Source organism: Eulemur rufifrons, chromosome 7 (genome assembly GCF_041146395.1).
Source record: "Eulemur rufifrons isolate Redbay chromosome 7, OSU_ERuf_1, whole genome shotgun sequence".
NCBI lineage: Eukaryota > Metazoa > Chordata > Mammalia > Primates > Lemuridae > Eulemur > Eulemur rufifrons.
The window spans coordinates 46,881,955-46,906,949 of record NC_090989.1 but is presented as its reverse complement, the minus strand read 5'-3'; the positions used below and the strand labels follow the sequence as shown (position 1 = coordinate 46,906,949).

At 39.1% G+C, this 24,995-nt stretch overlaps 1 protein-coding gene across 1 annotated transcript in view; it reads left to right on the top strand.

Moving 5' to 3' along the window:
• Positions 1-2,355: 2,355 nt before the first annotated feature.
• Positions 2,356-24,995, top strand: part of ABI3BP (ABI family member 3 binding protein) — a 219,026-nt gene continuing 196,386 nt past the window's right edge. The window contains exon 1 of the mRNA XM_069472549.1: positions 2,356-2,449. Within this exon, the coding sequence (XP_069328650.1) occupies positions 2,371-2,449 (79 nt within the window). The 5' untranslated portion in view covers positions 2,356-2,370. The remainder of the gene's footprint in view (positions 2,450-24,995) is intronic.

Sequence of the window (24,995 nt, the reverse complement as noted above, 5' to 3'; positions counted from 1 at the left end):
AATCCAGAACTAACCTTTAGACTATTTGGAGGAATTGATGAATTGTGTTTCATTTGACACTTATTCATCATATACTTGTTGCATTCTTATATTCTAGGCACTAGGGAGAGTGACAAGCAAAAGAGACATGGTCCCTTTCCTTAGGCCATAACTCTTCCTCCCTGGTGTGGGGAGAACTCTAATACTTTCGCCATCTTCGCTGAGTGCTCTCGTTTGTCATACTAGCTAAAGTAATGCAAGCATCTTTTTCTGACAAAATAATCAGAGATTGACCTTTATTTAATTAGCCTCCAGTCAGTTCCAAATTGCAAATAACAACTGCTAATGCAAATTGGATTTTGCTTGCTGGCCAAGCACAGGCTGATTCCTGAATTCCATTACCTAACTCTTGCACCAGCCCCTCATACTGTTTTGAAGAACCAGCCTCCTTTTTGATATTTCTGCTAGGTTTGTTCCCCTCAGAAAACCTGTCATTTCCTACTAACACAGTGGCCTCACTGGCTTAATGTGATGGCAATGGCATATAGAGGCAGAACCGGCAGTGCCAGCTGGATAAATGTCATCACTCGGGATTGAGGGAGCTGCCTATTCAAGTGAAAAATCAGAGATGAAAAAGACCTGTTAAATAACCCAGTCCCTCCCATAGCCAGTGCCAGCGCATTCCGATGGTGGGAGCTTAGACCAAGCAGGCTCTAAATGACTTTAACAATGTGACTTCTCATGCTTTATTTGGAAGATGGGGCTGTCTCTTCAATTTTTTTTTTCTTTTGGTAAGTTTTCTAACTAGAATTTCATGTGGCTAGCATTCTTATTACATTTCTCTTTTACTGTTTTTGGTTCAGCTACAGCACCCCAATGAAAGAATCTATTTTCAAAGAGTTGGTATAAATAGACAAACAATATTTAAAGTACTTTATTAACACAGCCATTCCAGCAATGTGCCTATACATTTTGAGCAACGTGATATAGGAGACAGAGGGCGCACATGTGGACTTTAGAGATAAATACACTCAGGTTAGAATTATAGTTCTACTTAGTTGGGGATGATATTATTATTATTGTCATTATTGTTTGTAGCGACTGCCATTTAGTAAATGCTTCCTGTGTTTCAGGCACTATGGTAGGTACTTTCTAAAACTCCTGCCAGCAAACTGATGAAATTGGTACTGTCATCTCTGCTTTAGAATTTAGAGTTTAATAATTAAGAGTGGAACCATTGTGGTTAAATGGCTTGCTTAAAATATCAGCCCTGTGACCTTGGGTCTTCGCTTTACCTCTCTGTGTCCAGTTTCCCTATCTGTAAAATGGAGATGCTAGCAATGCCTGCCTCATTGCTTGTTTTGAAGAATAAATGTCTCAGTATGTGTAAATTGATTAGATCAGTGCCTGGCATGGGGTAAGTACTTAAATGTCAATATTGATAACATATAGATGAAGTTTGTCCAAGGACATCTCACTAATAAGTGGCATCCTAATTTAAACCCTGGTCAGTTCTATTCCAAAGCTCATCCAAATTATTAACCATTAGAATATACCAACTTAGTCAGAACATTTAACCTGTCTGAGCCCTTCACTGGTTTTTCTCGCTGGTAAAATGAGGATATCACCATATTTCCTATACAACCACTGTGGGGATTAAAATGCAATAAAGTAGTTAAAGAACCCAGAGCCACGGATCAAATAGTAATAGTGTTCTCTCCGTTTTTCTACACCTACATCCATAGAATAGATATATGCATATTTCTGAATGTGCATACATGTACATACCCATATACACATATGTATCCTACACAGCATATAGCTGCGTAGCCAAGGAATTACTCGTAAATGTTTCTCATAATATTAGAACTGCAGAATGGCTCAAAGTGTATTTTTATGTGTTTGTTTCCTTCAATTTAAAAAAATTGGGTTTACTCCCATTTCAAAGAACTGGATAATTAAAAACAGTTTCCTTCCTAATAAGGTTTTATTTTATATTTTTAACATTTTGATAGTTTTAAGTATGTCTTTTCTAGATTCCTTAAAGTAGTTCATCAAATGTTTCAAACTTGCCTAAATGCTTTTTCTTTCACAAATATAGATTGGCCATAATTTCAATGTTTAAATCACAGAGGGAAGGGAAGAGACAGACAGTTACAACCTAGCAGAGGGAAATGTGATGATATGTTTTTGCTCTTGTGCTTTTTTTTCCCCTTGGTGTGTGTGGGAAAGGGTGTGATGTCATCTTGTCTCCACCCCCTGTGAGTAAGCCCACAGCACAGCTAAGCGCAGCGCCCGCCTCTGTCACTGGGAGACAGTCCACTTAAATGCAGCTCCAGGGCTGCGAGGCACCCACCAGTATCATTCCCCGTGCGAGGTGGCAAATGCAACATGCTCTCCAGCCTGGGGTGTCTACTTCTCTGTGGAAGTATTGCACTAGTCCTGGGAAATGCACAGAAATTGCCAAAAGGCAAGTAGCCCTGATGTTTTATGTTTTAAAAATAATTTTAAGATATACTCGTTTTTAAATGTTGATATTAAATATGATCTGTTTTACCATATGGGGGGAATAGAGTTATTCTACAGAAAGTCAAAGTTTAAATGTGTGAAGGGGTCGCTTAAACTTTTATTTCCCCTTCTCTGTTATTTGCTTTTCAGCTGCAGCTCTTGATTGCAAAAATGACAACCAACTTCTTAGTAAGTTAAGCAGATGTTCACAGAAACTTGAATGGTATAGTTTCAAAGTATAGTTTTTGTATATTGAATCATAATATATAAATAGTTATTGTAGTCTGTCAAAAAGAGTTGTTTGGTGTTTTTATCACCCTCCCAGTACTAGCTTAAAGTTCAAAAGAAGCTAATTCTGAAGCCTTGAAGTTTTGGTGTAAACCTCAGACGTACCTGTTAGCTGTGAGGCTGAGGGAGTCTAGGCGGGTCAGCCCAAAGTGCAGTCATGTGCTAACTCGTAGACACTTCCTTCCAATGGAGTTTGGAAGAGGGTTTGATCTGCTGGACAAGACACTCCCCCTTTTCCTGGCTAAATTGTTCTCATTTTAGTGTTGGTATTTTGTTTACAAATGTTATCAAAAGAAAATTAAAATTTCTAAATTTAGACCCTGAAAAAAAAAAAAAATAAAAAAACCTTTGAGCCTACTGGAGCCCAAACAAGAGGCTCCTGCCCCTGTCTTCCGTCTTTGAACATAAATGTTGCATGTACTTTTGTTCCTTTGCAGAGGCACTTTTCTAAGCCAACTCTAGGTCTGGGAAGGCTTTTTATGGTTGCAGACTGCTGTAGTCAGCAGGATTATGAAAAACAGGCTGGAATTTACCGTACAGTTATGATGGAAAATATTGGAGATAGCGCTGAGCCACATGCTTGTCAAAAACCTGGTCTGCCTAGAGTCTGAAAGAAAGGTTGTTAGTGTCAGAATATCCAAAATATCATTCTTAGGTCCTCTTTCTGAATAATTTGGTCTAGGATCATCTTGACCCAAGTAAAAACTGTTCTTTCCTCAGTGGGTAAAGTGAAACTTGAATCCAGAATGTGAAGGCTGAGACATTTTGCTAGTTAATATTTCACATGATATGAAAAGCAATAAAAAATACTAAGTAAACTTTCTCAACTCTGATTGAATAATTATGCGAAAAAAAATAAAAACAGCACTATTAGATTTTTTTTCTTCTACCAAGGATTTTGTTGTTTGATCACAGTAAATCTGAGATTTAAATAAATCAATTATGAGCCACAAACATTCAGAATTAATTGTTCCTACTGATGAAATATTTAATTATGATACACCATTTGAGAAGATTCTGGGTTTTTTTCTCAGGGTCAGTGCCTACAGATGGCCTTATGTTACTTTATATTCACTGTGTAGAGATGATAGCCTTAATTTTGTTACTGCAAACTTCTGCAAATTCCAAGTGCTTTAATTATCGTGTTGCAATCATTGGATACAAATCTCTTGACATAATTTTCCTTTATTTGTAATGGCAAAGAAAAAAAAAACCTCACATAGTTGTAAAAAATGGCCACAAAACTTTTGTCCAGTGCATTGCACATTAATCTGAAGTGTTTTCATGCAGGTTTCTTTTGTAAATTTAAAAAACATTCATGGTTGTGGTAATTTGAAAATAAAACCCATTAAATTATAACTATAAAATAAATGGTAAACTCCCTTGATTTTAATGCTGTTTTTTTATTATGGAATCTATTGAGGAACTTTCTTGTTGCTAAAGTCACCTTTCTCAAACTGTGTTCCAGGCATGGGTGCACTGTCCTACAGTGGGTGGGGGTAGGGAGGAAAGGCAGCTGCTTCCTGTCAGTAACTTGGGGAGCCTTTGCTGCTTTGTCTTTTTGAGGGGAGTTACAATAGATGTTAGCATTTCACAAGTGCTCAGGGAAGAAACCTGTCCAACTTTTTTAACCCATTGTTTCTCTAATTCATTTAACAAAGTATCCTCTTTTTAGTAGAACAGCTATAATACCTTACCAGGGGCTTATCTGTCACATTTGAGGAAATGATGGGCTAAAAAAGAAAAAAAGGGATAAAAGGTTTTTTCTTTTCTTCTTCTTTCCTGCTTTAGAGTTAGTTAAATACTATTTGTGATTTAAGAAGAGATTGGAATTTTGGAGCCAGAAAGGACATTTATGATTACGTAGTCTAATCTAGACCTTTGGATTTATGGACCAGTAAAAATGCATACATATTTTAATATCAGGGTTCCATTGTAGAGAACATACTTGAATTTTGCTATATGAGATGCTCAGAGTTGGGGGGATCCTCATTGTTCATAAAAGCAAGCCATTTTAATAGATATAAAATAAATGAATTTAACTTCATGAATAAGTCCATTGTGCTTATTTTTCTCATTTCACCACAGACTGATGAAAACTTTATCACAGGCCAATATTTAGAAACCACTGAACTAGATAAACTATTTATTTTACAAATGAAGAAACCCAAGGGCAGGGAAGATTTAGTAACTTTCCCATGTTAATGGCAGAGCCAGGACTTGATATGGAGCTTCTGATTCAAAATCCATGTTCTATCCTGGTTACTGCCAGGTAGGCCGACCCCCTGACCCACACCTTAGGAATCATGTTCTGCAGTGCACATGTGAACACCGCCCATCCCTCAAATAAAATAGCTTCTTGTAAAGTTCTTAAACATCGTCTTAATTTTTATATTTTCTTAAGAACATATCCACATTTTATATACATATGATATATATACATATATATTTGATTACTTATAGGAAATCAGTTGTTACATGTCATATGCCTATTTGCATACCTAGCCAGGTACCTTGTTATTAAAAATAAGTTACTAGAAAATTCTTGCTCTTTAAAACCTTGAAGTTAGACACTATTAATGGACTTGTTCTCCTTTCTACCACTTAATGACTATATTTTTTGACAAGTTATTTACCTTTGTTAAGCCTCAGTTTCCTCATCTGTAAAATGGGACTAGTGATAACGGTCTTGTAGTATTTTATGATTAAATGAGATAAGAGATGCAAAACTTTCGGTAATGAGTCTGACACATAACAGGTATTCAATGAATGTTTATTGTATCATAGAAAATGGGATCAATATTGAAAAAAACATGCACACCAAATAGCATACGGTCTTGTGTTCAAACAGAGAAATCTCTTGTAGGGTAGCAAATGAGGTGGCATGTTCTTGGTGGAAAGGTGGGATACGGGAATGAAGTGTGGTTCTAGGTGACAACGAAGGAAGGGCTCTACTGCACTCTAGCCCGACCATTGTCTGCCCACATGGCCAAACGGTACTCCATGGAAAGCTGCACCTTTGCCTTAGGATCAGCTTTTCCATGGCGATTGGCAAGACCTCATGGACCCTGCAGGTGAGATCCCATTAAACTTCTTTTTCAGGAGGAGAATTAGACCGTAACACACAGGCGCTAGAGAAGAATCATCACATTGTTTTATACCTTTGGAAGCCCCTGTGCTCTAGCTACCTCTCAGAATATTTATTCTTGGCACCACAGGCTTTTTTTTCCCCCTGGCAAACAGACTGAAATAAAAACCACAGAGAAGAGTACGTAATGAAGGGGGCCAGCACAATCCTCTAATGGGACATCAGGGCCTTGACACGCCTCTGCGCTAAAACTCCCGTGTACTGAAGAGTGTAATTAGCCTGAAGGCAGAAGGCTACTATTGCTAGGCAGGTCTATCATACCTCCTGAGGTACGTGTGAGGAAAACTGCAGAGGGGTATCCAAGTGTAACTAGGTGGCCAGAGGACACGAGGATCCTGGGCGAGACTCGGCACATGGCAGAGGGAAGAGGCAGCTGGCTCTTTGCCTTGTGTCTTTGCCTGACAGGATAGAAATCTCTGGCTCCAGGAACACAAGACACAAGGGCAGATGGTAATCATACAGTAACCATCATAGTTAGTAAGAACGATTACCATTATTGCTATCATAGATAACATTATTTGAGCGTATGCTACATGTGATAATTTAGTGCTACGTACCTTTTAATGTAGAAAATCTAATTAAATTCTTGAAGCTCCCCTATCGTCTCAGTCCATTTTGTGCTGCCATAACAAAATACCCAAGACTGGGTAATGTACAAAGAACAGACATTTATTTCTCACAGTTCTGGAGGCTGGGAAGTCCAAGATCAAGGTGCCAGCATCTGGTGGGGGCCTTCTTACTGCCCGGTGGAAGGCAGAAGGCCAAGAGAGAGCCAACTCCCTCTGTCAAGCCCCTTCTGTAAGGGCACCTACTCCCATTCATGGGGGAAGAGCCCTTATGTCCTAACACCTTTTAAAGGTTCCACCTCCTAATATCACATTGGCAGCACCTGAAGTTTGGAGAGGGCTACATTCAAACTGTAGCGTCTATAAAGTAGGTATCTTATTATTCCTACTTTACAGAGCAGAAAATTGTGCCTCAGGGTGTTTAAATAATTTACCCCAAGGCACATAGCCAGCAAGCAGCAAAAGACCATACCTTCAATTTTGCAATATTAGTTCCCTGCTCTATGTAAAGATACATGAATTTGTTCAAGTCACAAATTATATTCCACGTTTATGCGGAGCACTGAGGCTTGGAGGACAAAGCTTGGCACTTGTCTGCAGGGAGCTGAACAGTTAATGGAGGAGATGGGTGGAAAGAAATAATGACAATAGAGTGAGGTCATCCTAAAATTTGGTTGAAGCACAAAGAGTTTTGAGAACAACCAGAAGGATCCAATCCAGACCAGAGGTGTCAAGAATTACGAGAGAATGGGGCACCCACGTAGAGGTCTGGAGTACAAACACACGTTGGGGCAAGGAGGCGGGTGGCCGAGAGGTGAGGGGCCTTCCCAGCAAAGGTAGCTGCTGGGCCAGAGCCCAGTGAGTGTTGCCAAGACTGAGAAATCACTCAGGATGCCACTGTGCTTTGTCTCTGTCTTCCCAGACTGCTCAAGATTGATTACAAAGAGGAAATAGAGAGCTGTCTTTGGAGAGGCAGACTCTTAGATCTGCTCTGTAAACTTTCCAGCCACTCACCTAGGGGCTGGCTCTCACTCTGCACAGAACCCTCCTAACCACACTGTGACAAAACAAGTGTGTGTCACTCCAAAAACTCCGTCCATTTCTCCAAAAGGTGGTTGATACTTGTGGGAGGATCTCTTTTGTCTGCGGGCTGGGAAGTTGGGAGGATAATAGTGGGGAGTGCAAAGCCCAGTGAGTGGGGTTCTGCTTATCAGTAATACATATTTATGTGTTGCTGGGATAGTATTAAAGAGTATATTAGAAAAAGTGGTTCTGCTGCTAGAAAAAAAGTTTGAAAACCACAGGAGAATTATTTTAGAATCTTTTACAGCTCTAAAGTTTCTTGGCAGTTTTATTGATGTGTTTTCTACTGAATATTAAGGATTAATAATAATTATTAACAATACTTATTAATCCTTAATAATTCTTAAAAATATAGCAACCATATTGCTATATATCAGGTATGATGTTTAATGCTAAGTGCTTATATACATTATTTCATTTTATCCTCACATTTGTGAACTATTTTCTCCATTTCACAAATGAGGAACTAAGCTTAAAGAGCATGTTAGTGATCTGTTGCTGCATAACAAATTTCCACAATAATCTAAATTTAGAATCCAAGGTTTACAAATATAGTTTCCCTGTGTTAATTATACATTCACTAGTTTAGTTTTATAGAGTACTATATTGGGCTATGAGATACTAAACATTAAGGGATTTTAGTCTCTCTTTCTTCAAGTTAATGGGGCAGGGAGGAACACTTGCAAATAGAATTCATCAATATTATAGGCAAAGACAGTTAAAATATTTTTATAGGTTAATGTGAGTTAACAGAAGGTTTGTCTAAGACAAAAGTGAGGTGTCTAACTAAGGGAGGGCCATTCAGGAGATGTGACCAACCATTCTATCTGTGTCACCATCCTTAGAATGATTTCCTTTTGCCTGTTCCCTCATTGCAATTTTTAAAAGTGGGTATAAAAGAGCGAGAGAATATTGAAAGTAAATAGGTGAACTTAATAAAAGTGATATCTAGGAATAAACAAAATTAAAAAATAAATAGGATAATCTAATGTGAGAGATTATTAGAATAGTAAAATAAAAATATATTTGTTAGTATAACCAAAAAAAGGTAAAAATAAATAGTATCAGCTAAAGAAGGAATATGCTAAACATAAAATACAAATGGTTTATATACTTTTATTCTATCAAAGTAATATTTAAAAATGTAACCATATTATTACATATCAGGCATGGTGTTTGATGATGTGTTTATAAATGTGAAATATATATACATAATCATCTCCATTTCACAAATGAGGAACTAACCTTAAAGAGTATGTATGTTATGTGTTGCTGCATTAGATATTTCCACAAAATTAATCAGCTTAAAATAACACACATTTACTATTTCACAGTTGCTGTGGGTTAGGAGTCTGAGCCTGGCTTAACTGTCCAGGCTCTCCTCTCCTTCAAGATTTCTCATGAGGCTGCAATGAAGGTATTGGCCAGAGTAGGGGGTCTCATCTGAAGGTTTGAATGGGGAGGACTCACTTCCAAGCTCATGTGGTTATTGGTAGAATTCAATACCTTGAGGATTGTTGGTCAAAGGGCCTCATTTCCTCAGTGGCTAACAGGAGGTCCTCAGCCAGAGGAATGACTGAGGTCACCTCAGTTCTTTGACACATGGGCCTTTTTATTATGGCCATTGGCTTCATCAAAGTGTATAAGCCCCAGAGAGTCTGCAGACAAGATGGAAATCACAATCTTGCATAGCCTAGTCCCAGAAGTAACAACCCATCACTTTTGCCATATTCTATTAGTTAGAAGCAACTCACAGGTCTACCATACAAGTTGATTACACACCTTAGGTATCTTAGAGTCTATCCACCACAAAATGCTCAATGGCTGCTTAAAGTCACACAGCTAGTAAGTGCTAGTGGAACTATAAACACAGGAAATCTAACTCCAGGGAATATACTCATTTGAGCATCAACAGTCCTTCAGCTTCCCACAGAATTCAGCTTTTTGTGGCAGATGCTTGTAGGCAAACTGATAATTTGTCTCCCTCCATGATTGAAGTTAATTCTAAGAAATCCCTGAGAATTGAGATAAATATCTTAAGAGTCCCAAGGTAAATATTCAGCACCCAATGCGGGCCTTGTTTTCCATATACAAGAGCCCAGTTGAGGTCTAGATTCCTTTGCTAATTTTCTCTGTGGTCCATGAAATGTGTTGATCCCATGTAGAGGGAGACACAAAGCAAATTCCTCCCAAATAGAAAAACTGCTTTCATTAATGCCAGCGTCTCTCAAAGGAAAAGAGAAAACATAAGGAAAAAAAGAGCAAATATTAAGCTGTTGACACTTAGGAATTTGATAATACAGTCCCCCAAAACATCAGGGCAGTGGCTTATAGAGTAAATGGAGGAGTTACTGTAAGTTCTAATTAAATTGTATTTGGAGAAAGAAAATATACTTTTATAGTGGATGTGATGGAGGCAACTAGAAAAACCAAAGGAGCTTTTCTCAGATCCTGTTTAGTGTTAATAAAACTATTCTTCCATATGCTCTCAGGAAACAAAATGAAATTAGGTTATACAAAGAAAATATTCTAAACATGACACCCAGAACTTCATAGAATGTTCTATACTAGAATACCCTTCAGGTCTTTTCTCTAGCCTACAGTCTCTTCTTGGGATGGTCCCCAAGGTGCAGGAGGCACACGGTAGGAAAGGTTGACTTTTCTGTATTTTCTTCTTTTAATATGTTTACATATGAGTTTAAATACTATAACATTTATCCCAATAGTGTTAATTCTGGCTGCATATGAGAATGACTGAAAGTTTTAAAAAATACTGACAATGTTCTGCCTCCCTATTCAATTATGATTTAAATTGATCTAGGGGCCAGGCGCAGTGGCTCAAGCCTGTAATCTTAGCACTTGGGGAGGGTCACTTGGGTCCAGGAGTTCAAGACCAGCCTGGGCAATAGTGAGACCCCATTTCTACAAAAAATAAAATATTTAGCAGGATATGGTGGTACGCTTGTGTAGTCCCAGCTACTCCAGAGACCGAGAAGGGAAGATCACTTGAACTAGGAGTTTGTGGTTGCAGTGAGCTATGATGATGCCACTGCACTCTAGCCAGACAACAAAGCAAGACCCTGGCTCAATGGTAAATAAGGCTAGGGTAAGATAGTTTAAAAAACTCCTCAGGTGATTCCAATATGGCAAGGGTGGAGAACTGATCTACAACTTTTGAACATTTGTATGTGTGAGTGCTGGATAAATCTTTCTGGACAAGTACAGAGTGAAATTTAAAAGTTGCAAATAAATTATTTTGATATCTAAATTTAATGTCTATCAATTTAAAAGTGATTTTAATTTTTTTTTTTTGCTGCTTCGTTCCAGGATTTTAAAACAATATTTGGAAAAGTTTTCAGACTACCTTCTGAAGCTACATAAAAAGAAAATGCTTAAGATTGACATGAACATTTGTTTTTAGTGTTAGAACATAAGTGCTACCCTCTACCTTTATAAAATATCAGAAGCTAGATCTGATCAGAAGCTATGATTGTGCTTTTCAAGACTAGACTTACATTTACACATTTTCTCATTCAATTAATATTTTTTAAGATTATCATATTAGAATTACAAAGAGGAGTAAGACATTTCTTGCCTCCAAGGAGTTTGAAATCAGTTCTATTTAAAAATATTTGGCCACACAAAAGTAATTTTCTTTTATATGAAACCATTGGTGTCTTAATTCTTTATCCTCACTTAACAACCAACATTTTTAGGAGTTAAGCTACCACACTATGTTGCCATGTACTGGCTTTAAGTGACATACATAAAGAAGAAAAAAATGAATTCCTATAATTCATTTAATATGTTGAGAAAAACAAAGCACTTCATGATCCCAGTCAGTGTGAAATACAGGAGTTAAGAAAATGTGTAATAAATTTTCCTACCCAGAAAGCCCAGGTTATGTGAATTCTGGAAACTTTGGAAACGGTTTCTTCAATTGTGCACATTACCATATACATTCCAGCTCATCTTTGTGTTTTCTGTTAAGAATAATTTTTCAGCATATAGCATGTCTTATCATCTGAAACATCTTTGAAATGCATTTCACTGTGTCTTCAATAAAATGAGGGTTCCCTCCTCTCTGAATGGTGAATGAACTCTTGCTAGGATGTCGAACAGTGGCGCTTTGCTTATGACATGATGCCAAGGTGGTTTCAGGTTTCCTTTCTCCTTAAATCCAATGCTTTGATTTTTCCATTCTATTAGCAGATAGGAAAACACTCTGGTTTTCCAAGGGTCCTGCTGAGAGGCCACTGTGCACATGTGTGTGTGGGTGTGCAGGGTCTAACGGGCCTTCCTTCTCTGAGAGCAGCGGATTCTGTCATTAAGGAGGGGTTGGGGTGGCTGCCAAAGTCACGCTGGCAGAGAGCACTGGAATCCAGTCCTGTTCCAGATATGCCGGCAGGAGGTGGAGGGCAGTTTCCTTCTCCTTTCCCTTTCCCAGAGGGACTTAAGGCATCTCTAGCCAGTTAGTTTGGAATAAAGTATCGGGTGACCTGGAGAACCGCCCTCCCTTCCTCTCCTGGCCCATCCTCTTCAAACGCTCCTAATGATCCTGCTGTCATGGAATTCTTCCCTAACTGCTCATATTTTTGGTAGAATTAAAAGGAAAATGATGCTGGGCATGCTCTCCCATTGAGGTTTACCCTAATCTGTAGTTTCATTATAAACTGGAAAGATAAATATTGAGAATGAGCAGTATGTGCTGGTGGGCGAAGTGCAGCGGTACACGTGAGCCCGGGCAAGCTGCTTAAACTTCCTGAACATCAGATTTCTTCCTTTGAAAAACAAGGATAATAAAAATATCAGTCCTCTGTTTAGCTTCCACTAATACTATCAGGGTGACTTTAATGGAGTTTTTGATAGTAGCTTTCCTAACCTAAGTAAAAGGAGATGTGAAGACCAGGTATGTTTTTGAAAACTCTTTACCTGCCGTGGCAGCGAGAGGGAGATCTCTTCCACACTCCAGTGGCCCGGACACTTCTCCAAAAGATGCTGAGTGTAAAGAATACTCTCTTGCTGGGTGTCAAAGTCCAGTGTGTCTGGGCCTGCGGTGTGGCAGCCACACAGTGGAACAGTACCTGAGGAGAGATGCTGAGGTGCTGTGGATGTTTTAAACATGACTGTTGCCATCAGCATCCCACTCCTGCTCCCTTGTCCCTCTCTCCCTGCAGGGGTTTGGGAGGTCCTGCTCAGAGCAGATTTATCTTTCACTGTGAAAGATTTGGAAGCACAAGTCATGATCCTTGGTCATTTTTTCCCCCCTCCTCTCCTTGGGATGCAGTTCTGTGTGACTTGGCCTTCCCTGCAGTCTCTCTGGTCGATTCTCAAGTACCGGGTTGGTTGGGTCAGGTGACTGATCACTCACCTGATAGGACTTTTTCTGCCCTCCTTCTCCCACGTCTCCTCTTCTCCCTCCTCTCACCACCCATAAGAGTCCTCAGAACATTCTGCTGGCTCCCACCCTCACCACTCCTGCTGTCCACTTTGGCCCGCGTTCTTGCCGCACAGCTGACACTTCATCTGTTTGGCTGCAGAAGGAATCATCCCTTTGGAAGACAATGCACACTTTATATTTTTCTCAAGGCAGGAGTGTTGTCTCTATGTTATGCTAAGTGTTCTACTTAGTTGGAAAATATCATGATTTCTTGCTCATTTATCTTGGTATCAGTAAGCTTGCAAAAAGCACACATTTACAAATCATCTGATAGGCTCCATGCATATCGGATTGGACAAACCATAACTATATATTCACACCACAGTTCATTCTTAAATGGCTTTGAATATAGACAGCATAAGTCACTATGTCCCTTGCAGGATGGCAACAACATATGCATGATCAAAGCCAGCTATTATAGTGTTGTTTTGTAAGGTTGGTTTTCTATTTGTTCCTGGATGTTTGACTCATTGTAGTTGTTGGAGTTTGATGTTTTGAAGAACTTGCAGACAATTTTGCTGTTTTCCGGTAACTCAAAGAGTCAGATCTTAAGTTCAAATCCCGTGTTTCTCTTTATTTGACTTGTAGCTGACATTTCCATGAAACCGGGTTTCTGTGTAAAGTATCCCTAGGAAATGTGATCCTCTAATTGACAACTATATCACGGTTGCAGGCATTTAATACCATTTTAACATACCAGTCTCTCTGTTTGATCTCCATTTCTCTGGTTCACCATTTTCTTTCTTACTCAACAGATGACTGCCAAATTTTCCTCTCTGTTTACAGCCCTGCTCTTCCCTGCTTCCATGTCTTTCAAGTTCTAATTCTTGTGCTTGGAAAACCCTCACCATCTCTGCCATAGTAACTTTATATATTCTATTGACTTTTAGAATTTTTAACCATAACCTATATTAATAATGAAAAAATGGGAAGTGGAAAAAATGTATACATAGATTAGCTTTTCAGATCCCAGGTGTGTGCCTTCTTGCACATGTGTGTGCCATGCTGCATTGTTTTGCTTGTTCTCCTTGTGATATAAATAAAAACCAAAGAAGAAATAGATGAAAGTCCTAGAAACTAAAATTCAGTGTGATGCACTATTGATTTTTTTGATTGATCAACATATTGGTAGTACTGTGGTTTATGATTTTGAGCTGATATACATCAATCTAGTTGCAAAATTCTTTATGAAAGAGTCTTTCACCAAAGCAAGTAATTTTTTTATTATCCTGTTTTGTGAACAACTCAAATTTTTAATATTGATATTATAACTGAATCACCAAAATGCCTAAGAAATATAATTGAATCACTTAGAGAATTAACAATACTTCATACTATAGGTTAGTCAAAATTCCTTCTCCACATATTCTTGACAAATCCCATTTTCACAAATTTTCATCAACATGTCACTGCCTTTTCAAATCCTTTCAGGTGCCTTTCTCAGCTGTTTATAAGGAACATGCATTTAGTCCTATAAGCCCCTGAATTTGTCAGCTGAATCGCATTATATAACACTTGTTCTTAACCGCCCATTCAATCCAAGCATCTGTTTTCACTTATGTCAGAAAATTAAGACAACAAGTATTTACTGTGGTGTTTTCCAAAGTCGTCACAACCCATAGCTCAAATGTCATCTGTAAGGTTTTTGTGGTGTCCCAGAAGCATCCATTCAAACATTCCTTTATATGGTTGGAGGTTGACAGGCCACAAAGGGACCACAGATGTTAACACTAAATAAACTTCCTGTAAATTATTAAATAATTTAAAAGACATTAAACCATAAGCATTAGCCGAGTAAAGATCCTTTTTGGAATATCTCTTTCCAGAGACTTTCCTATTTTGTGAGAGTGATTCTTTTTTCTTTTTCTTTTTCTTTTTCTTTTCTTTTCTTTTCTTTTCTTTTTTCTTTCAAAAAACGGGGAAGACACATTTACCTCTGTTTATCTTCTCTGACTCTAAAATCTCGCTCCCACCTGCCCTTTCTCCTTTATGGTACTGGCATCCTACATCCACAAGTCCTGGTTGTGGAAGACAATTTGATGGGAATAAGAAATGAAATCTTATAACTTTTGTTTTTATTGAAATACAGCTGTTTAACCAATGAGGAGATAATGATTCTCACACTATGCTGAGGAGCAAGGAATCACTGAGCGCCGTGGTCCTCCAGCTTGAGCAAGTATCAGGATCTCCCGGGGGGCTTGTTAAAACTCAGAACAGTGGGCTCCGTTTCCCCACAGTTTTGGATTCAGTAGATCTGAGGTGGGTGGTTCAGAGAATTTGCATTTCTCCAAGTTCGTATTGACTTTCAGACTTTTTCAGCTGAACCCATATTAATAATGAAGAGTGCATCTGGTCCTGGGACCACACCTGGAAAACCAGAGACTTAGTGAATCTGTTAAGTACACAGAGTCCTGCCTCCCCTGCCCTCACTGCACTCACCCCAGATTCTGCTTCAGTTGTCCTGGTAGCCCGCGTGTTAAACAGTTACCACTGATGATGCTGATGAGACACTCTGTACTGGGAAGCAATGCTGATGTTTTTATATAATCAGCACTAAGCACTGGGGTACCACTTTGAAGAAAGTGGTTGATATGAACTTGGCTAACTTACCATAGTTCTATAAATTTGGAGAATCTGTGCTTTCTGTTGTTTAATGTGTGATACGTGTCTATAGGAAAAAGTTTAGCTAGAGACAGTGAGACCCCCTAGTTCTTGTGATGAACTTGCTGGCTGCCTTTTATACTTAGAAACTGTCTTATACCATAGCTAGCTGGAGCTCTGGGCAGCATTCATTTAACATAACCTTCTTTGGTGGTGAGTAATGTTTAAAACTGAAGCTGAAAGGTTTTGGTGACATTATGAGCTATTAGTGGGAGCTACTTGTGTATATATGTTAAAGTTATTGCCTAATATTAGCTGGTGGCATGTGTTGTGCAACCCAAACTCAAGAAAACCTACCATAAAGTATGAGCAGTTTATTTAACCAGGTCTATGAAGAAAAATACAATTGTGACACTGAAGATGAATTCGGTACTTCACGTAAATGTTTTCTGTCATTCTGACTTACATAGACTCAGCCAGCCCTTCAGCTAACATTGGACATCAGCCTGTTGTTGAGCATTAGCTATGACATTTGTACTTGGCAGCCAGCTAAAAACATTGTGTGTGTAGCTTGCAGGTTAGGGTTTCTTTTCTTAGCTCAGGGGATCCATAAAACCCTTGAAGTTGTATGTAAAGTAGTGTGCTTGTGGGTCTGTGCATTTTTCAGGAGTGTTGGTCTTTGGATATTGAGCTTCTTAAAGACGTCTAAGAGCCAATAAAAGTTAAGGACTGTCTGGACAGATGCCTTTTGCTAGGATGGGTCAAGCGAATGGGTAGAAGAATTACTGCTTTATGCACAGGCCATGCAGAGAAGGCTTTGAGATGGCCCATGAAAACTCTTAATTTATCAACACTTAAGTGCACATATAGTAGTAACATTCATTGGGTGTCGGGCAGATGGGAGGGGAGAGGAGGGGATGGGTATATTCACACCTAATGGGTGCAGTGTGCACTGTCTGGGAGATGGACACGCTTATAGCTCTGACTCGGGCAGGGCAAAGGCAATATATGTAACTTAAACATTTGTACCCCTGTAATATGCTGAAATTTAAAAAAAAAACCTTAAACTTCATAAGATGTGAACACACAGTCTATTTTATGTAATTGATTTTGATGTGTTGCAAAAATTTTAAGTGTGGAAGTATAGTATCCAAGTTGACCCTCAATTCTTCTCACCTCCTTTTATTCGTGCTCTTGTATAGTCCCCTTGCACACTGAATCAAGGCTGGCCTGTGTACCCATTAGTATACAGAAGAAGTGAAGTAAAGATGTGTCACTTCTGAGGCGAGGTCATAAAGGACATTGCAGTTTATGTCTTGCTCATTCTCTTGGATCACCCAGTCTGAAGAAAGCCAGCTGCCATGTCATGAGACACCCAAGCAGTCCTGTGGAGAGGTCCACGTGGTGAGGGACTGAGACTTCCTGCCTATGTCCAGCACAAACTTGCCAGCCATAGGAGTGAACTATCTTGGAGTCATATCCTTCAAGCCCAGTCAAGCCTTCAGATGACTGCAACCCTGGCCAACATCTTAACAGCAACCTTATGAGAGATTCCAAGCCAGCACTGCCAAGCCCAGCTGCTCCCAAGTAACTGATCCACAAACTGTGTGTATAATGAATTCTTATTGTTATGTAGGCCACTAAGCTTTGGGTTAATTTATTATATAGCAATAGATAACTAATACAGGGAGTGTATTTGCTGCTTTTTTTTTTTTTAATCTTTTTTTTTTGTTGTTGTTGTTGTTGTTGTTGAGACAGAGTCTCACTTTGTTGCCTGGGCTAGAGTGAGTGCCGTGGCATCAGCTTAGCTCACAGTAACCTCAGACTCTTCGGCTTAAGCGATCCTACTGCCTCAGCCTCCCGAGTAGCTGGGACTACAGGCATGTGCCACTATGCCTGGCTAATTTTTTCTATATAGATTTTTAGTTGTCCATATAATGTCTTTCTATTTTTAGTAGAGACGGGGTCTCGCTCTTGCTCAGGCTGGTCTCGAACTCGTGACCTCGAGCGATCCACCCGCCTCGGCCTCCCAGAGTGCTAGGATTACAGGCGTGAGCCACCGTGCCCGGCCTTTTTTTTTAATCTTAAAGGACTATTTAAGTTGAGTAAAAACAGAATGAGAACTATAGATAATCTTATTTATTGGCATATGGCTTTGGAAATGTAGTTTTGTCTATGGACAAAAGACAGGTTGAAATAAATTCTGGAGGAATATTTTTGGATCAGTTACTTTTTCCAGGACCACAAAAAACTGGGCACAAATGCTAATTAAGAGTGATTGGAAAAATACATGAATAAATATCCATTTAATGAAAACACATAGAAGATGTTTGATAGTTTAGAGCAGCTTAAGATCATGTCCTTGTCCTTCATTCCAGAGGCATCTCAGAACTGGCCATAAGCCCAGGGCATGTGGCTTTATATTGGTCCTGCTATCCTTTGGGAGAGTTGACCTGTGCCCAAGGTAGCTTAAAGAAAGCCAGATCCAAAATCCACCCTGTAGCTGACCTACATCCCTGTATTCCCTGGAGGAACAAGTGGGCCTCCTGAAACAAACTTGGATCAGGCCAGGCTCTCAGCTCCTTGGCCTCAGCTTTGGCCCCATGGCGAAGTCTGTGCCATGGCATTCTAGTGTCATTTTGGCCTCGGCTTTGACCCCATGGCGAAGTCTGTGCCATGGCATTCTAGTGTCATTACATCTCCAAGGTAGGCATTGTGACATTTCTTATTTCGTATAAAAAATCATTTTGTCAGCACCTAACATTATAATAGGAAGAATAAAGAAGAAAAACATTTCTTGTCCCAGTGGAATTTATATCCTAAAAAAAGCATAGACAAACTAAACAGGATAATGCAATGCTATAATACAAGGGTATAACTGAGGAATGAATAAAGCTGAATTGGGCACAGAGAAAAAGAGGATTTGTTTTGCTTGTGAGAGTTGGGAAGGCTTCGAACAGGGCCTCCTCTGACATTCTGCAAATTTTTATGGCATTTCCATAAGTGTTTTATTTAAAAACATAAGCTTCATGTAGGGAATTTCTTTATATGTGTTATCTGTGGAGGGTAAGCAAATTTCTCTAACCCCAAACTGGAACCTATGGTAAATGTAAACATGAATATATTTTTGAAGACACAGGCAGTGTGTTTATAAACTAGGGCTCTCTCAAAACATTAAAGACACTCTAACTCTACACTTTACCTATAGTTTAACTTCATTAACAGATGTCATTATTGCTTTAAGCTGAACATATTTGCTCTCTTCGAAAATACCATTGCTTATAAAATGATTACAAAGAAAAATCGCAGATCCTTAACATCAGTTACTAAAACCTTATTAATAAAGCATATAATAAAACATAAAATTGGGTAAACAATTTCCATCCAATTGGCCAGTCCCTTGGCCAGTCAAGATCTGGGTCACTTGGATGACACAGGTCACAAGGGACAAGAAGTCTTCCTGCTTAGCTCCTCTTCCCAGACCAAATCTCAGTTTGGATCCTGAGTCTTTTTTAACAGTGTGTATCATCATTCAGGGAATCCAAGGCCCCATGTGGTCTCTTGCTCAGATTCAAGGCACTTTGGACTTGACTATCCCAGAGCGTCTTATCATGGTTGCCAGGGAAGAGCTGTTTTCTCAGTAAAAACAGCTCATTTCTTACCACTCCTTTTTTCACCCTCGATAAACACACATAATCAAGCAAGCAAAACACTCAGGCTTTTGAAGCAGACACTATTTATGAAGGATGCCATTGACAAAGAAAAAAGTCAGAGAAGGCAAAAAAAAAATCGAGTCAGGTCTGAAAACATCAGCCACACAGACAGAGTGCCACTAGAAAAGTCACAAATGTGACGAGATCAATTACTGCATCATCCTTTTCTCCTCCTGACCTTGGAAACAGTGGACCCCTTTGTCCTCGCCAGTCCTTCTCCCCCAAGGCAGCTAGATCACAGAGGGGCTCCCTCCTAAGTGATCTATATCCTCCTAGGACTCACTCATTAGAAGTGGGGACCTATTGCTTTCAGGTTCAATTTTGTTATTTAAAGTTGAATTGTAGTTTAAGAAAATGAGAAGATATCTTCCAAAGATTAAGAGCTTTTTATCTACATTCCAATGTAAACATTTTCAGCTTTTGTAATACAGCTTTTGTAATACTCTGTAATACTTTCATAAGACAAGGGAATTATAACAATGTTCTTTTAAAAATTCCCTATACTGTTATTATTATAATATATGGAATTATTAATTAATCTTCAGGTAAATATATTAAAAATGATTAACTTCTTATCAAACAGGAGAACTCTTTTGCCTAGACTGTCTATAAACAACTTGCCTCGTTTCTCTCAGAGAAGATCTCAAACAACATCTCAGGCAGGTTTGACTTTCTAGAGTGCCCCTCTCTTGGGCTACCTGTTACTCCCTGCTGTCTTCTACAGCTAAACTGATTTATTTTAACATTTCTTTCAGTTAATTAACAAATATTCTTCTGTAGTTGTAGCTTAAGCTAGGGAATAAACAACAAATGTCTTTTTAAATCTTTCTTTCTAATTGCACTGTTAAAGATACCTTCTCTATTTCCCATTTGTCTACCTGGTTGCTTCGTCTAATCCAGTAAATTTTTTTTTTTTTTTTTTGAGATAGGATCCCACTCTGTTGCCCTGGGTAGAGTGCAGCGGTGTCATCATAGCTCACTGCAACCTCAAACTCCTGGGCTCAAGCGATCCTCCTGCCTCAGCCTCCTGAGTATCTGGGACTACAGGTGTGTGCCACCATGTGCACCACCACGCCCAGCTAATTTTTTGATAGAGATGGGGTCTCGCTCTTGCCCAGGCTGGTTTTGAACTCCTGGCCTCAAGCGATACTCCTGCCTCGGCCTCCCAGATTGCTAGGATTACAGGTGTGAACCACTGCACCTGGCCTCAATCCAGTAAATTTTTACATTTTGTCAGTGTTAAGCAAAATGTGAAACATTTCCATCGACCTAGAACATTCCATCGTGCTTTGTAGTCAATCCCTTCACCAGTAGGATTCCATTACCTGGCTGTGCCATAATCTATACCCACTCACCAACTGATGGACATATGGGTTGTTTCTTATTTGGGGCAATTGTGAATAAAACTGCTATAAACATTTGCTTACAGGTCTTTGTGTGAGCACATATATTTATTTTTCTTGGGTAAATACCTAGGAGTGGGATTCTTTGTCATATATTAAGTATATGTTTTACTTTATAAGAAATGCCAAACTGGTTTGCCAAGTGGCTATATCATATTTCTATAGCAAAGTATGAAGGTTGCTCCACATCCTTGCCGCAACTTGATACTGTTGGGTTTTTTTTTTATTTTGTTTTTAATTTTAGCTGTGCTAAAAGAATTAAGTCAGATAAGTTTTGAATTCTTATGTCTATTTCTTAGAGATTTGCCTACACTTGTTAGGCACCTTAAAAAAAAATTATGAGATCCCCTTTCTTAGAAACCACATTTTTCCCTAAAAGGTAATAGGCAAACAAATTTGCTGAAACCCACACTGATTATCAGATGAGATAAAAATATGGACATTGGTACATTTGTCTGGCATAGAGGGAACATTCAAAAAAGTTTACTCTTATCTTCTTCTCTGCCTGTATCTTGCATTCATGAGTCATCATAACCCAAACATTAAAATTCTATAGCCTAAATTGAACTGTCATATAGTTTTTACCTCTTTTGGCTTTAACACTCTACTTAAGCCTGCTTTAAAAACTTTGAAAGATGGTGCTCTAGAGAGGAAAATGCTGGCTAAATCTGGGCATCTCATGTTATGCAGAAATTAAAACCCTTCTCTTTATCTATAAGATAAAGATGTTTGTTGAAAGGAGGCATGAGACAGAAAAGTGATCACTGGATTGGGAGAAAAATGCCTCTATTTTAATCTTTATTCTGCTTCAAACTGGATGGACAACCTTAGAAGAAATAATTTAATCCCCCGGTGTCTTAGTTTTCTCATTGAAAAAAGACAGAACATGATATGGTCAATTCTCATTATTCACAGTAGTAATGTTATATTGAAGTTGCTGCAAATACCAAATTAGCCAAACCATTTTTTCTAGGGGAAATACAAAGTTAGGTTCCTGTGAGCTTCTGGTCACAACATTTTCATCAGTGGATCAGTATATAACCTTGTTCTATGTGTTTCTGTTTAAAGACACCATGTTTAACGTATGTGGTTGATTCATTAACACAGAATTCATGGCTGATGGCACTGTAGCGCACACCTGAATGAAGCTTACCTAACTCACGTTTTTTTCCTCCACAAGGCCCATCATAGCCTTTTTGTGCATGAAAACACTAGACAGCCCTTCTGCACTCCACTTTAGGGACTGTGTTAAACAAAAAGCATAAAAATGGGAAAAGCATGGCACTAAATATTTCATGAAAAGGATACTTGTTTACAGTATGAGAGCTGAAAGAGAAGGCAGAGTGTCACTTTGTCCAACGTCAGCTGGGAACAGGCCCATTGGGTGACTGAGGTTTTTCTCCACTCTGTGCATCATGTCCACAGATAACTGTGAAAGTGCTTTGTGCATTGATCTTGGGGTTAAAAATAAATTTTAGCGAGTAGAAGAATTCTCCAATATGTAATCCGCTAATAATGAGGCTAGACTCTATTTGCTACTCCTGTTCCATGGGGTGAATCACACCTGTTGTTGATGTGAAAGGACATGGTGGTGCTGCTGTTATTGTTTAGCTTGGGCGTTTTCTCCAGCCAGGGGCTAAGAAATCTAGAATGTTCATAGGGCAAACAAAGAAATGTTATTACTTAAATATCTCATTCACTGAGCCTCTAACACCATAGGCAAATCAGGAAAACTGGAAGTGCCTAATGGAAGTGCTTATGTACCTTTAAAAATATGCATAAACATACAAAGATAACATCATGATGAAGAACCTGGCAAAAATAATAACTCCATTGTTTGATTTCTTTAAGGTGGGTAAGGGCTTGTTGGAACCTGGTTGTTTTTGTGCACCTTTGCAGATGCCTGTGGGACCATTTTTAAGCTAAATGGTCACCCATCACTTCTCTTCTTGGCCCAGAAAGTAATTTTCACATCTTAAAAGGTGTTCTATAAATATTTGCTGTTACAGGTTTGTTTGTAGATTCCTTTCAGTACACATAGTTTTTTCACATAAAGATATGATTTTGCTTTTCAGTTTAAAAAGCACTTTCACGTAACTGTCTCACTTACTTTAATTTCCATGGTGTAAGTTTTATTTTCTAAACTATAATCCAGATGTTGTTTTAATGGCAATGCTAGCTTTATTCAATTAAGGAGGCTCTAAATACATCTGTGCATTGAGCTATTGCGGTGAAGTTACCAGGTGGCAGAAATGTTTTTGTCAGACTCCAGTGCTTAAGGGAGGGATGAAATTCCATTCCCAGTTACCGGTTTCTGCCCCTTCTTTGGAAGGCACACCCTTCTCAGTCCGCATTTCTGTCATTCTTCCGCTGACAAAGTGCATGTTGATTTGGCTGGCAAGAACTCTCACACCTCCTTTCTGTTTTAATTTCCATTTTAAAGTCTATTTTTAATGACATTATTCCTGATCCATTTATTTCAAAAAGCTGTGTTTTGGTTGGGACAAGGAGGAAAGAACCCTGATAAGCGGATGAATGAAATTCAACTTTCATCAACATCTTTTGAACACCTACCACGTATCAAGCTCTGTACTGGCAGCTTCTGTCATTTCTGTTGTGTGATTTAATCCCGTGTAAGGCAGGTTTGATAATTAGGGAGAGATGTCCAGAACAAGTGGTAGGTATGAATGTAGAAGCACATTTTGCTTTTGTGGCCCACCTACCTTCTCAATGTTCTTCTGGAGCCGGTGTGCCTAATACCCAAAGCCCCATACTGCCACCTTCCAGACCTGCCTTCTCCTTGTAATGCTGTTGGGTCCAGACTGTCTCATTGCCATGCTTGGTCAAAATGTCCCTAGTCAGTGCCTCATTCCTGCTAGCCTACTCTTGAAAATAATCTTATACTTTCATTCATAGTGAGGCATTAATAGCTGATCACAGTTAAATGTCTTATTTCTTTAAGACACTTTTCTGGATAAGCCTTAATGCTAGAGAATCAGATCTACCTTCTCTAAGGGGAAAATTTCAACCACCAGGTAGCATTATAGGGGAAGAATTTGTTAAAGCATAAGATCCCCTCTTATGTTTCTTAAAAGTTACATCAAATAAGTGGTCGCCTATTCTGTTTACATGTCAGGTGTGTTCTGGCAAAGGTACCAAGCAATGTCTGCATTGCAGAAAGTCCTGACTGAAATACAAATGTTTGCCTGGCTTTTGGGAGGCATGTTGGGGTAAGGCTGAATATTTAATCTGGAAAGCGGTGTCAGCAGCTGACAAAATTTCTTGAAGTAGCTATAATTACCAAGAAAGCAGTTTTAAGATCTCTTTGCTAGATAGATGTCTTGGAATAATTCAGTTTTAGTTAGGATTTAAAGAAAAAACTCTTGGCAGGGAGCATGTGATGTGGGCCCCTGGGAGAGCCATTTCCAAATCATTTCATTTTGATACTGAGATGGAGTAACAGTTACTAACAGGTGGGAGCTCTCCCATTCCCCTTGGGCCACTTGAATGCTTCCACCTCCCCTGCCCTCTCAGGAGAGGGAGAACAGACACTGCAGATACAGAGGAGAGCTTTCTGCACAAACTCAAGAGCTGCTCTCCTGGGAACTGCCGTGGGAGGGGGAGGTAATGAGCCAGGAGCCCGTGGGCTCTGTGTCTTGAGGAGGAGAAGTGGGGGTTAGGTAGCAGCACCTGGATGGCGCAGGTGAGCAGGTCTAGTCATGTCACAGTCTGAGAACTCTCTCTAGGGTGGGTGAGAGCAAATAGATTTAATACAAGTTGGTGGGTTCCAAGTTCTTGGGTTCTTTTGAATATTTGAGCAGGGCGAGCGTAAGATCCGAAATCCTAGTCTGGTCTACGTGTCTCTAAATGTCACGTTGCTCTGCACCTGTATACCTAGGAGTTGGGCTTCATGTAAACTGTCATATCTTTTAGTGTGTTCCTTTTGGAAGGAACTATATAGTAAGTATCACTTCTTTCCCAGATGTCCAATTATGCATTCTGCTTTCTACAGAAGCAAAAATCAATACATTTCAAAGCCAGATGGATGCTTCTGATTTTACTGCTGAGTGTCCTTGTGGAATAAGAAGCCTAATTTCTGCTTCCAATCAAAATCAAAAGTCAGTAATTCATCCAACAAATATTTGTTAATTGCTTACTGTAGCTCAGGCCCTGTAGGAATATGTGTATGGATAAGAGTGCTCCTCTTTTTTTATTTTTATTTTTATTTTTTAATAACATAGACCTGAACAGCTACAGAGGCAGTTG